General features: G+C 43.7%; 1 protein-coding gene across 3 annotated transcripts in view; it reads right to left on the minus strand.

Annotated features, from left to right (window-relative positions):
- Positions 1 to 12149, minus strand: part of LOC142660696 (dipeptidase 2-like) — a 183797-nt gene that overhangs the window by 29848 nt on the left and 141800 nt on the right. For all 3 annotated transcript variants that reach the window (XM_075837483.1, XM_075837481.1, XM_075837482.1), the window contains exon 10: positions 10623 to 10758. In XM_075837483.1, coding sequence (XP_075693598.1) covers positions 10623 to 10758 — 136 coding nt within the window. The remainder of the gene's footprint in view (positions 1 to 10622; positions 10759 to 12149) is intronic.

A 12149-nucleotide genomic window follows, 5' to 3' on the forward strand; every position in this document is an offset into this window, starting at 1 on the left:
AATCCAAACTTCTGACATGTCACTATGAGATGTCAGAAGTTTGGGAAACGTTTAGCTATTATTTAAGGCCTCATGCACACGACCGCACTCGTAATTACGAGCACGGCCGGGCACGGCCGGCCGGCCGTTTTTCCGAGCCGTGCTCCCATTATAAAGTATAGTAGCACGGCCCGTAACATAAAAAAATAGAACATGTTCTATCTTTTTAACGGCACGGGCACCTTCCCGTGAGAAAACGGTAAGGTACCCGTGGCTAACAGAAGTCTATGGGCCCGTTATTTCGGGTCGTAGTTACGACCCGTAATAACGGGTGTTTTTACGGTCGTGTGCATGAGGCCTAAGCTATTTATCTAGGGGTGTAGTGAGTATTTTGACCCCACAGTTTTTTTTGCTAAATTTAATGCAAAGCAAGTGAAAACAAATACACAAATGTATCAGTTTAAAGACAGATTTCTTTGTTAAGTGAACTTGAAAATGAATAAACACACCCCAAAGTGTATCACCCTGTTTCTCTTGTGTTTAGGGATATCCTCATTGTGGCCCCAACCTGCTTTCTGGACACACGGCTGGGCCTTAAATGGAGGGAGCACTCCTTAGTTTTAGGGCACAAGTGATGGGATTCAAGGCCCTATTCTACGCTTGTAGAGGCATTGAGCTTACAGAACGATAGAAACCCCCAAGAAATGACCAATTCTTAAAACTATGCCCCTTAAGCTTTCAGAGGTGTAGTGAGCATGCTGACCACTATGTTCTCATAAGAGAGGCATGTCCCGAAAAATGAATTTGCCTGATTATATGACTATGTCTTGCTAACAAAACAGTTGTCCCACATTTGTGTCATTCTGATGCAGTTGTGAACAGCATTCTGGTCTGATATATGATAAATTGTAGTGGAAAAAATAAACTGTTCTGGAGTGAAGGGCAATATATTTTAAAAAAAAAATGGAGGAAAATATATCCAACTATCTGGCAAACTCGAGTTTGTTCACAAGATATAAAACACCGGTAGGGCTATGATAACATTTTATTTTTTATAGTGACTGTTCATACAACATCTCTTTAGCCCCATCAATCCCTATATGAGAGACGAACGTGCCAAGTGACGAGGTTCACCATAACAGGCCCCTGCCCAGCAAGGTAGGAACCGCTATGCACACTAAACAACCAATCACCTACAGAATATATAAAAGGACTGTGCCCAAACCATCTATAGGAACAGTAAAGGATCACTAGTCCCCAAAATAATGTTAGTATTTCTCGAAGTATTGTCGGGTGTAAGAGATTCAGTAAAATCCCGAACGAAACTATAATAAAGCCCATAGTGTATTAATATGGAACAGTTTGATTATTAGACATCCACCAAATAAAAAATATGGCCATTTCACGATACAGTAAAAAAAATTGAGCATTGTGCGGCAGGACACAGTCATTACAGCTTCTCTTACATTTTGAAAATATTTTGAAAACGATACCCCTTACACTTTTATCTTGGTGTGTAGTGAGTATAAAGACCCCACATTTCTTTCGCAGGAATTAATGGAAAGCAGGTATTTATGCAGAAATGATTGGAAAACGTGTCATTTTTTTCACAGCTTAGTGTCCTTTTTTTTGGGCAGTACATTTCAGAGTAGCAAAGTGCCTCAATATTTGGTGTGCCTTTTCTCCTGTGCTTCAAGCTATTCATCTAGGGATATGATGGGAATTTCTTGTTTTATTTGGTGGTTTTACTGGGATGTCAGGATTGCACGTCAGAACTCAGAACTAAAAGGAGTGCCAGGAGGTTTTTAGGGCCCACTTTTAACTCTGAAGATTTTTATACAACACGGGTGCCAGAACATTTAAAGATTCATGAAATGCCTACTTGAATAAAATTACAACTTTCAAGGTATTCATCTAGGGGTATAATGGGAATTTTTTGTTTTATTTGGTAGTTTTTTTTTAAAATGTCAATGGGGACAAAATGGGAAATTACAAAATTATTGAAAATGAAATCAATTTTAGAAAATAAATAACCAGGCGACGGTTAAGACAGGAAGAAAAGGGATTTAATTAAAATCAACAGAGGTGTGGTATGCTCAAAATCACTCTCCAATGCAGAGACCCGGTCTGGAGGGGCAGGTCTCACAGAAGTCAGTTGTCTTTACTAATTACCCTCATTGAGCACACGCAACACCTTTTTTGGGGCTTCCTTTTCTGTGAGAAGTATGCCAGGGAAATGCTGCCCATGGACAATTCTTGAGCCCCCTATTGCAGAAGCACTGCTGCTTCCACTTCTGCCCTCCCCTTCCTGGTCTTCAAAAATCAATGTTTTCATAATTTTTTCTTGAAAAGTCTACCTATGGCCTGCACTTTTATACAGAACAAACAAATTATATAGTGCCACTTGTGTTTCATACACGGCCAATTTTTTATACTAGTGCAATCGGGACACTATTATAAAAATTGTCAAAATTGTCAATGTAAAGATGGTATCCGTGGTCCAGTGAGGGGGTGCAGCAAATCCCATACTATCTTCCCACTTATTCCTCGGACAGGGGGCTCTATTTTAGAATATTTTTCCTTCATAGATTCTGAACTTGAAATTGTGTCCCTGATACACTTTTGCACACTTTGTACAGCTTCACGCCATATCTAGACCTTTTGTTGGGCAGGTACTGGCGGAAGTGTAGCCTGCCTTTGAAATGCACCAGGGATTTGTCCACTGCAATGCTTTTCTGTGGGGTGTAAATTTCGAATTGTAGTGGTTAACTACTGGCCTAAATTTAAAAAGTCTGTCAAAACTGGGGTGATTTGTGGGTGGGCATTGCTCATTATTATTCTAATGCAGGAACCTTAACAGGATCTCGAAACGAGCCCTTGGCATGGTGAGGCAGTACAGTGGGCAATGGTGTAGCATATCAGTGCTCTAAAAGGAGCCAATAGTGGGCTTTTTTGTAATACCCATGTTAAGTAGGAGGCCCCAAAACTTCTGTATTTCATCTGTATTAGTAGGGGTCCATTTTTGGGGCCTGACATAATAACTGTTGGGATTGCGGGCAATAAATTGTGCCGCATAAATATTTTTTCTGCTGTACCATAAGACAAATTAAATCTTCAGAGAATTTTTTTTAATTTTTTTTTAAATCTTTCTCTCTAAATCCAGTAGTGTCCACGTTGGTGCCTGGGGTGGCAATAAATTCAGGCACCTGGGGTATATAATTGTCAGGGGCAATCCACATAGGGGCATCTGTACAGGGTTGTGCTGGCGCACTAGCCCTAGAAAGTTTATGCGGGGGTTCTTCACTAGAAGTGTCACTTGAGGATGATGACATAAAAAAATGCCACCATATCTCTGCTTGCGGAGTCTGAATCAGCACAGAATAAGGCGTATGGCTCATCAGCAGTGGCCACCCGACAAAAAAAAAGAAAAAAAACACGGGGAAAAACCCACCAAAGGGGTTTCACACACAGTCTGGCTGACTATACTGATCCAGTGATTTCTGTCACTAGGCAGTGACAGATGACGCTGATGGGGCTCTGATATGGCACAGTGGGGTGCTGATGGGGCACAGTGGGGTGTTGATGGGGCACATTGGGGTTCTGAGGGGGCACAGGGATGGGCTGATAGGGCACAGGGATGTGGTGATGGAGCACAGGAGGTGACTGATCAGCACAGGAGGGTACAGATTGGGCACTGGGGATATTTTTATAATGATTTTTAGAAATTATTCTCTAGCTCTGACTTAACACTTCTCTGATCTTCACTCAACACCAACAGAGAACATCAGAGCCGGAGACTATTGTAAAACAAGCGCTACCTATGTCACTTCACTGTGATTGGTCTATCTGCAATAACAGACCAACCACAGAAATCACCGACAGGGGACCACTGTGATTGGTCCCCTCAGGAACGGCGACAGCACCCGGCGAACATGGGCAAGTGCCGGGGCCCTCTACCCTTGGGGGGGCCCACTCGGCCCCTATGTGCTGACGCTGCAGTCGTCACATCATCACTGTACATATATGGAGAAGGAGAGGAGTCCCAGGCAGAGCACAAGCGGTTCTTCTCCGGGACTCTGTCTCTGGGGAAGCCCCTGACCTCACTGTCCATATATGGACAGTGTTGTCAGGAGCAAAGCAGTGTCCCAGGTGCTAGTACCTCTCTTCCCGGAACTTTGGCTCTGGGGTTGCCTCTGACATCACTATGCGTATATGGACAGTGATGTCAGGGGCTTCCCCAGAGCCCGGAGCAGAGCCTTTACTAGCGCTCTGTCCGGGACTTCAGCTCTGCTCCGGACATCACTATCCATATATGGACAGTGATGTCAGGAGCAGAGCAGAGTTCCCAGGCAGAGTGCTAGTAGTACTCTGCCCGGGACTATGGCTCTGGGGTTGCCACTGACAACACTATCCATATATGGACAGTTACGTCAGGGGCTTCCCTGAAGCGGAATCCCCAGCCAGAGCATCGGCAATGCTCAGGCTGGGCATTATACTTCAAGAGGGAATCCCAAAGGCGCTACCTACAGGGAGGGGGGCTGTGTGGCACTAAGTGGGAGGAGGGGGCTGTGTGGGACTACCTGGGGGGGCTGTGTGGCACTACCTGGGAGGGGGCTGTATGGCACTACCTGGAGGGGACACAAAGTGAAATTTTCTGCCATTTTATTGCCGCCGTGAGTTCCACCGCAAAGGGGCCTACTTAGTCTGTGTCGCCCAAGGGCCCACATAAACCTAGAGCCGGCCCTGTGTCCCCTGCCGGCTAGCCTATTGCTAAGCTGTCTCGGACAGTAGTTCGCAGTAAACTGTCACGGCGTCTCGCGGTGCAGTAACAGTTTAACTGCATCACATACATGCACATGGGAATGCAAGAAAGGGTTAAATATGGTGTGATTTAAATTTTTGGGAAAGTGTAAAAAAAATAAAAAATCTGTTTAAATTGTTGCACCTGTAGTCTGATTGCTGTCTGAGCTGCAGGCGAGGATTTGCTGAGTGTAGCGAAGTTTGCGAGGGTGCAGTAAAGTGCAATTTTGCAGATAAGTGCATATTTACATACAGGGCCACAGTTTAACAAAAGGACACAGGAATTTAAAGGGGTTGTCCACTACTGGACAACTGATGACCTATCCATCGGATATGTCAACAGTATATCATCGGTGGGAGTGCAACACCCTCCGGGTACCGGACGTCCATACCGGAAGCAAATGACTCCGGCCACGGAATAGCGGCCGAGCTGCAGTACTGCAGCTCTGCTCCTATTCAAATGAATAGGAGCAGAGCTGCAGTTCGGCAGCACAACTGCTATGCAATGTACGGAGCCAACTGCTTCTGGCTTCGTACATTGCATACTGTTACATCTGGTGAACACAGGCAGTCAAACCAGCTGATCGGTGCGGGGTCCGGGTGTCGGACCCACACCGATGATATACTGATGACCTATCCGGTGGATAGGTCATTAGTTGTCCGGTAGTGGACAACCTCTTTAAGGTTTGGTAATTTTTCTTTGTGCAGTGTTGTATGCTGTACTAAAAGGGGGGAAAGACATTTAGTGATTCATTTTATTTTACTGTTTAAACATGTGCTCCATGGACAATGCTACCAGGTGTGTGTCTTGCGCAATCTATGCATGCCTATATACAAGCATGTTGTATTTTTGGAAGCCCAGGTTTTGGATCTAAATATGCAGCTTGCAACACTCAGGAGCATTGCAAACCCGGAGAGGGGTTTAGTGCTCACTGAGCAGGAACAAGCTGTGGCCAGCGAAATGGAGGTGGGTGGAGGTGGGCAATATCAGGACCCAGAGATCAGTAGCTGGGTAACAGTTAAAGAAGGGGTGGGGGGAAAAGTGCCAGGGAGGCTAGTCCTGAGCTGGCACAACCTAGTAAATATACATGTATGGCTGATATTAGGGATGCAAATCCAGGGCCAGCATCACTGGAGAAGGGCGTAGCTCCTAAAGGTATGTTCACATGGCTTATGTTCAGACGTTTTTCAGGTCGTAAACGGCCGAAAAACGGCCGAAGAATCGGAAGCAGAACACCTCCAAACATCTGCCCATTGATTTCAATGGGACAAACGGCGTTCTGTCCCGACGGGCTGTTTTGTGCATGTCACTTCTTGAGCCCTTTTTGGAGCCATTTTCCATTGACTCTAGAGAAAAACAGCTGCAAAAACGGCCGTAAAAACGCAATGAAAAACGCGAGTTTGAATAAAAAACATCTGAAAATCAGGAGCTTCGTATTTTCAGACGTTTTTGATCTTGTGTGTGCAGATACCCTAGCAACTAGGACAATGACTGCTGCAGGAAGTATGGGAGTAGGAGTGCAGAAAAGGTCAGACAGATGCTGATGGTAGGAGATTCTATTTATAAGCGGACAGATAGGGTTATCTGTCGCCGAGACTGTGGATGAGAAACAGTGTGTTGTCTGTAGGGTTTGAATTGTGTAGTAAGATTATACCCTCTGGTAACAAAATGTCTAGGAATAAAAGGAGACCAATATGGCTAAATATAATAAGACAGAAACAAAAAGCATTTAAAACACTGAAGGCTGAGGGTTCAGAAAAAGAATTCCAGACTTACAAAGATCTCAACAGGAATTGTAAAAATTAAATCAAGTTATCAAAGTTATTCACACAAAAATAAATCGCTAACAACATTTGAATGAATGCCAAAAATGTTTATATGTTAATATATATGTAATGACGGGGTAGGGAGACGGACAAGTGAGCCCTAATCTACCCGCAACTCAGTCCCTGCCTACTTGCACGGCCCGTCCTAGGCGACGGCGTACAACTGGGCGACGGTCCCTACACTCAATATGTGCACGAAAGACAACACAAGACAGGGTACACAGAAGAGAGGGAAGTGGGGCAGTTGCCCACGGCAACACCGTGAGCAACAGGAGTAGTGAACGAGCCGAGTCAAACCAGGAGAGTACGTGGTAACAAAAGCAGAGCAGAAGAATAGTAGTCAATCAAGCCAGGGTCAATATGGAGCAGGTCAAATGTAAGTAGCAGGAACAGCAGAGCCAGGAATCAGAGGGAATCACACGCAAAGGACAAGCAGCAAATGAAGGTATACATAGACCAAGGGCGGGAGCTAGAACCGTCTGGCCAGGCTGTGATAGGTTCTCCCACTCCTGAGCCTACCAGCCTGAGTGGTAGCAGATCGAGTCACTCTACCAGACCTAGGCACAGATGCAGACTGATTAACCACGGGCGTCGACACAGAAGCTGTGTCAGGCAAATCCTTTACAATATAAATGTCAAAAATAAAAAATCAGATAATATTGGACCTCTTAAAGATGACGATGGGAAAATAATTGTAGGGGACGAAGGCAGGGCTGAGATATTAAACACATATTTTTCCTCGGTATTCACTGATGAGCTGCCAGTGCCAGATGTTCAGATGGACAGTAATAACAGTTCTCCACCTACAGGAGGAAGTACAAATTTGTCTGAGCAAATTAAATATTGATAAAGCCTCTGGCCCATACAGCATTCATCTACGGGTATTTAGGGCATTGAGCTCAGTAATGGACTGACTGTTGTGTCTCATCTTTTTAGAGTCTCTTGTAATAGGATCAGTGCCACAGAATTGGAGGACGTCTTAAGTACCAATTTTTAAGAAGGGTAATAAGGTGGAACAAAGTAACTACTGTTTAGTAAGTTTGACATCTGTGGTATGTAAAATATTAGGTATTCTAAGAGATGAACTGCAAAAGTATATAGTGGTAGATAAAATATTATTATTATTATTAGCTGCCGATCGCCACTATCCGGCTTCCCTTGGCGGCTGCCAGCATCTAATACCTCTGTGCCGGTGTTTCTCTTCTCCTCCCCAGGGACGCCAGCATGTACGGCTCCCGCCCGCTGCTCGCTCACGTGGGGTGCACGCTCGCGCCCTGGTGACTCTTAAAGGGCCAGCGTGTGCACCGCAATAACCTTCTCTAACCTAACCCTGTGCACCCTGACCTACCTAACTCTTTCCTGCCCTCCTTCCTGTGCCTGAGCAATGTTGTGTCTACCCATGTTCGTTTAGCAAATGGTCCCTTAGTTGTATCCTGTACCCAGTGTTCCCGTATCCTGTATCCCGATCCAGTAATCGTGTTTGTTCCAGTACGAAGTATAGTGTCGGAGTCGAGTTTGTTATCTGTGTCAAGTGACATCTGTGCCAAGTGTCATCACGCCAAGTGCCATCATTCCAAGTGTTTGCCACGCCAAGTATTTGCCACACCAATTGTTTGCCACACCAAGTGTTTGCCTATCTTCTACCCAGGTACTCTTGTCCTAAAGACTTTCATTGACTGTTTGGCGAGCAGCTACTCCGCTAGGGCGGTGCGGACTAGTGGGTCCACATACTCCATAGCCGTGATAACAACCAGCATGGATTCATGAAAAACAGGTTGTGCCTAACCAACGTGCTCAATTTCTATGAGGAAGTGAGTGAAATCTGGAGGTTGGTCATGTGACTGATATGATATATTTGGATTTAGCAAAAGCACTTGATACTGTAGCACACAACAGTCTTGTTCTGAAGCTACAGATGCAGGGACTGAGGGACCACGTGGGTAAAGAATTGGTTAAGGGGCAGAAAACAAAGAGTCGTTATAAATCGTACTTACACAAAATGGGCTAAAGTCAGCAGTGGGGTATTAGAAGGATCTGTGTTAGGTCAAATTCTTTTTAATGTCTTTATTAATGATCTTGTGGATGGGATAGATAGTAAGGTGTCAGTCTTTGTTGATGATGATACAAAACTTTGTAGGATACTTAAAATTCAGCTTGACTATAATATATTACAGAAAGAACTTGTTCAGCTGGCAGCATGGGCAAAAGCATAGCAGATGTATTTTAACCCCTTGACGCACCCTGATGAAACTGTATGTCATGTTTTGGGGGTTGAAGTATGGACAAGGCTGACAGCTGACACCTCGCACTAACAGCTACGAACAGAGGTAATGTAACATCTACAACCGCGGACCGGTGTTCTGACTTACCCCTCGACGGCCGCGGCTATGGACGTGTGAGTGCTGGGAGGCATCTCCCTCCTGAGAGACGCCGGCACTCACTTCCTCTTCGCTATGCAGGTTCCCGTAGCGTGCGCAGGCTCGCGCCCGGCCTTAAAGGGCCAGTGCGCCCACATGTAAAAAATCACTAATTAGCCCATGATCACCCTGAACTATAAAAAGGGCTCTGCCCTTTCACTCATTGTCTGAGTGTTGTTGTGTTTACCCATGTTAGTCTTAGAAAATGGTCCCCTAGTGTTACCCTGTTCCCGTTGTTCCCGTGCCCTGCTACCTGTATCCTGTATCCCGTGCTATATTTGTTCCTGTGCCTTAAAATGTTGGAGTCGTGTTGTGCCATCTGTTTTGCCTGCTGTCCCACACCACATCTGGTGTCATCTGTCTTCAAGTTCATTTGTGCCGAGCTACTGTCTGGACTATCAGAGGTGCTCTTGTACTAGGACAGTTGTTTTGCCAGCTGCTACTCCGCTACGGCGGTGCGGCCTAGTGGGTCCACATACCCACGAATCGTGACAGGTAACTCTGAACCTGGCCGTTTAACCACTTAGATGTCCAAACTATTACAATATAACATTATTTAACCCGCACGATGACATTTAAAGCGCCAGAATCTCAGTTTTTTTGTCACCTTAGCCCTGAAAAAAATGGAATAAAAAGTTTTCAAACAGTCGTATGCACCAAAAAAAATAAATGGTACAAAACAAAACCACAGCTCATCCTGCAAAAAGTAAGCCTTCACACTGCTCAAATTACAAAAAAATTAAAAAGTTATGACGACACAAATCAATTATTTTTTAAAAGATTATGTTTTCTTTTGATAGTAGTAAAATATAAAAAAAGATATAATTGTGGAATCACCATAATCGCAAGGACCTGCAGAATAAAGTTAAATTGTTGAGATTATTTTTTCAGTTTCCCAGTACTTTAGATGGTATGGTACTTTAAATAGTGCCAATAGAAGTTACAACTCCTTCCGCAAGGAAGGCGGGGAGTGAAAAACAAAAAAATGGTTTGGACTTGAAGGGGTTAATGTTGTTAAATGTAAAGTAATGCCCTTAGTCCACAATAATACTATTAATGCATATACATTAAATGGAATAAAACTGGGGATAACGCAACAAGAGAAGGATCTAGGTATTTTGGTCACAAATAAGATAAGCAGCACTCAATGTCAAGCAGCGGCTGCAAAAGCAAAAAGGATTTTAGGGTGTATAAAAAGAGAGTTCAAAATCTGTGATTCAAATATTACCCCTCCTATAATTCCCTTGTAAGGCCACATCTTGAGTATGGAATTCAGTTTTGGGCCCCAAATAGGAGAGCTGGAGGGGGTTCAAAGGCAGGTGAGCCCGCTTTGTATTCCCCCACCCGACGTGTGCCGTATATATACGGCGGATGTTGGGAAGGGGTTTATATCTGGATAATTAAAATCTCCAATTATCACTACAGTAGCAGCCTGTGCAGAACGCTGCATTTCTTTGTAACCTAAACCTGTTTTTAGTTTTTAAAGCACTAAATTAGGGTCAATGGGATTTGGAAAATATTCATGGGTTTCAGTTTGGCTTATATAGTAACAAACAAATATTTAAAATGTAGATATTATGTAGATATATTGTCACTTACTCTCTCCACGTGTCTAAATACCCTCAAGAAATTTTCTCTCAAAACGCCTTTAATTTCTTGGTCTTGCCATCCACGTCTCAGCAGTTCCTGAATCAGCAATGGATATTTTGACACATCCTCAAGACCTTCAGGAAACCTGTGAATGTAAAATATTTGGTTAATGCAAATTATTAAAATCGTTAGCTACTTGTTTATACTACCACCTGTTTTGCATATTGTTTGTTGGGAATAAGGGCTTATTCAGACATGCATACTGCGTTGCAGACTCATTGTAAGCATTCAAAAATGGGATTGAGTGCTTACAAGGAAGTTGCCCTGTCTTATCTTAATTATGTATCACCTCATGTACTAATTGTCTTTGTGTAACATATTAAATGTTGTGCTTTTTTCTCAGTCATTCCTTTGTAAACTGCCTGAAGAAGGGGCCTCTGTGCTCTGAAAGCCGCATATAGAATTTTTATGGTTAGCCAATAAAGGTATCATACCTACTATACTTTTGTCTTTTTTGACACAAAAGCATTTGACGTTACATATTGTTTCTGGCTAACACGGTACTACACTATTTTTTACTGTACAAGGTAGTGGAGGAAAAGCTTTAACCAAATCCCTTCTACTAGGTTACTGGATATCTAAGTTTATACTTGGGGCCTTCTAAACCTAGAACTTTATCAAAGATCTGTCACCACCAAACGCCAGATAGACTGGTGAACAGTGGGTCTGTTTCTGGCCGTCCACACACAATCAGTGAAGGACAATGGTGAGTCCAGGCACCAACATAAAAATGGCTGCTGCTCCCTTGTTTTCAAATTGACATCTTGCCGTGAGATGCATTGCTGTGTACGCAAAGATGGGAGGGTGCATTGCAGAGATCAAGCATTGCGCTGGTTAGCCGAACCACAGGTAATCAATCAGTTTATACATCTCTAGCCTAGTCCTAGATGTGACTGGCACGTGTGTGAAATGTGTCCTATGTGTGTGTGCCATGTGTCCAAATTTTGGGTTGCATCTGTGTGGCATGTACCTAGCATGTACATGGCAGAATATGACTTTGGAATCATACTGTTATATGGTAACGGTTTTGTGATATTTTAGTATAGTTTCCGATCTTTTTATGTCAGTATTAGGCCATGATCACACGTTCAGGATTTGCCCAGATTCCGCACCTAAACCCTTATCAAATCCACTAACATTCCGCATTCAATGCAAGTGAATGGGGTATTTTAAACCCCATTCACATGCAGTGGAAAAAATCTGGGCACAATCTAATCCGCGCTGCGAAAAATATCGTCCACTAGAATAATGAGCATATTCAAAATTTTAACAGATTCTGCACAGAAAAGCAGCGGATTACCCCATTAAATGACAATGCGGCTAATCCTCGTGCCGATCCATCGACACATCTGTGGCAGAAATCCGAATGTCAGCCAGGGATTTCTGCCGCGGATTATTTGTGAAATACATGCCTGGATTTGCCATAGCCAAATTCTTAACATGTGAACAAAGCTTTACTAAATAATATCATTACTT

Source organism: Rhinoderma darwinii, chromosome 9, assembly GCF_050947455.1.
Source record: "Rhinoderma darwinii isolate aRhiDar2 chromosome 9, aRhiDar2.hap1, whole genome shotgun sequence".
In the NCBI taxonomy this organism is placed as follows: Eukaryota; Metazoa; Chordata; class Amphibia; order Anura; family Rhinodermatidae; genus Rhinoderma; species Rhinoderma darwinii.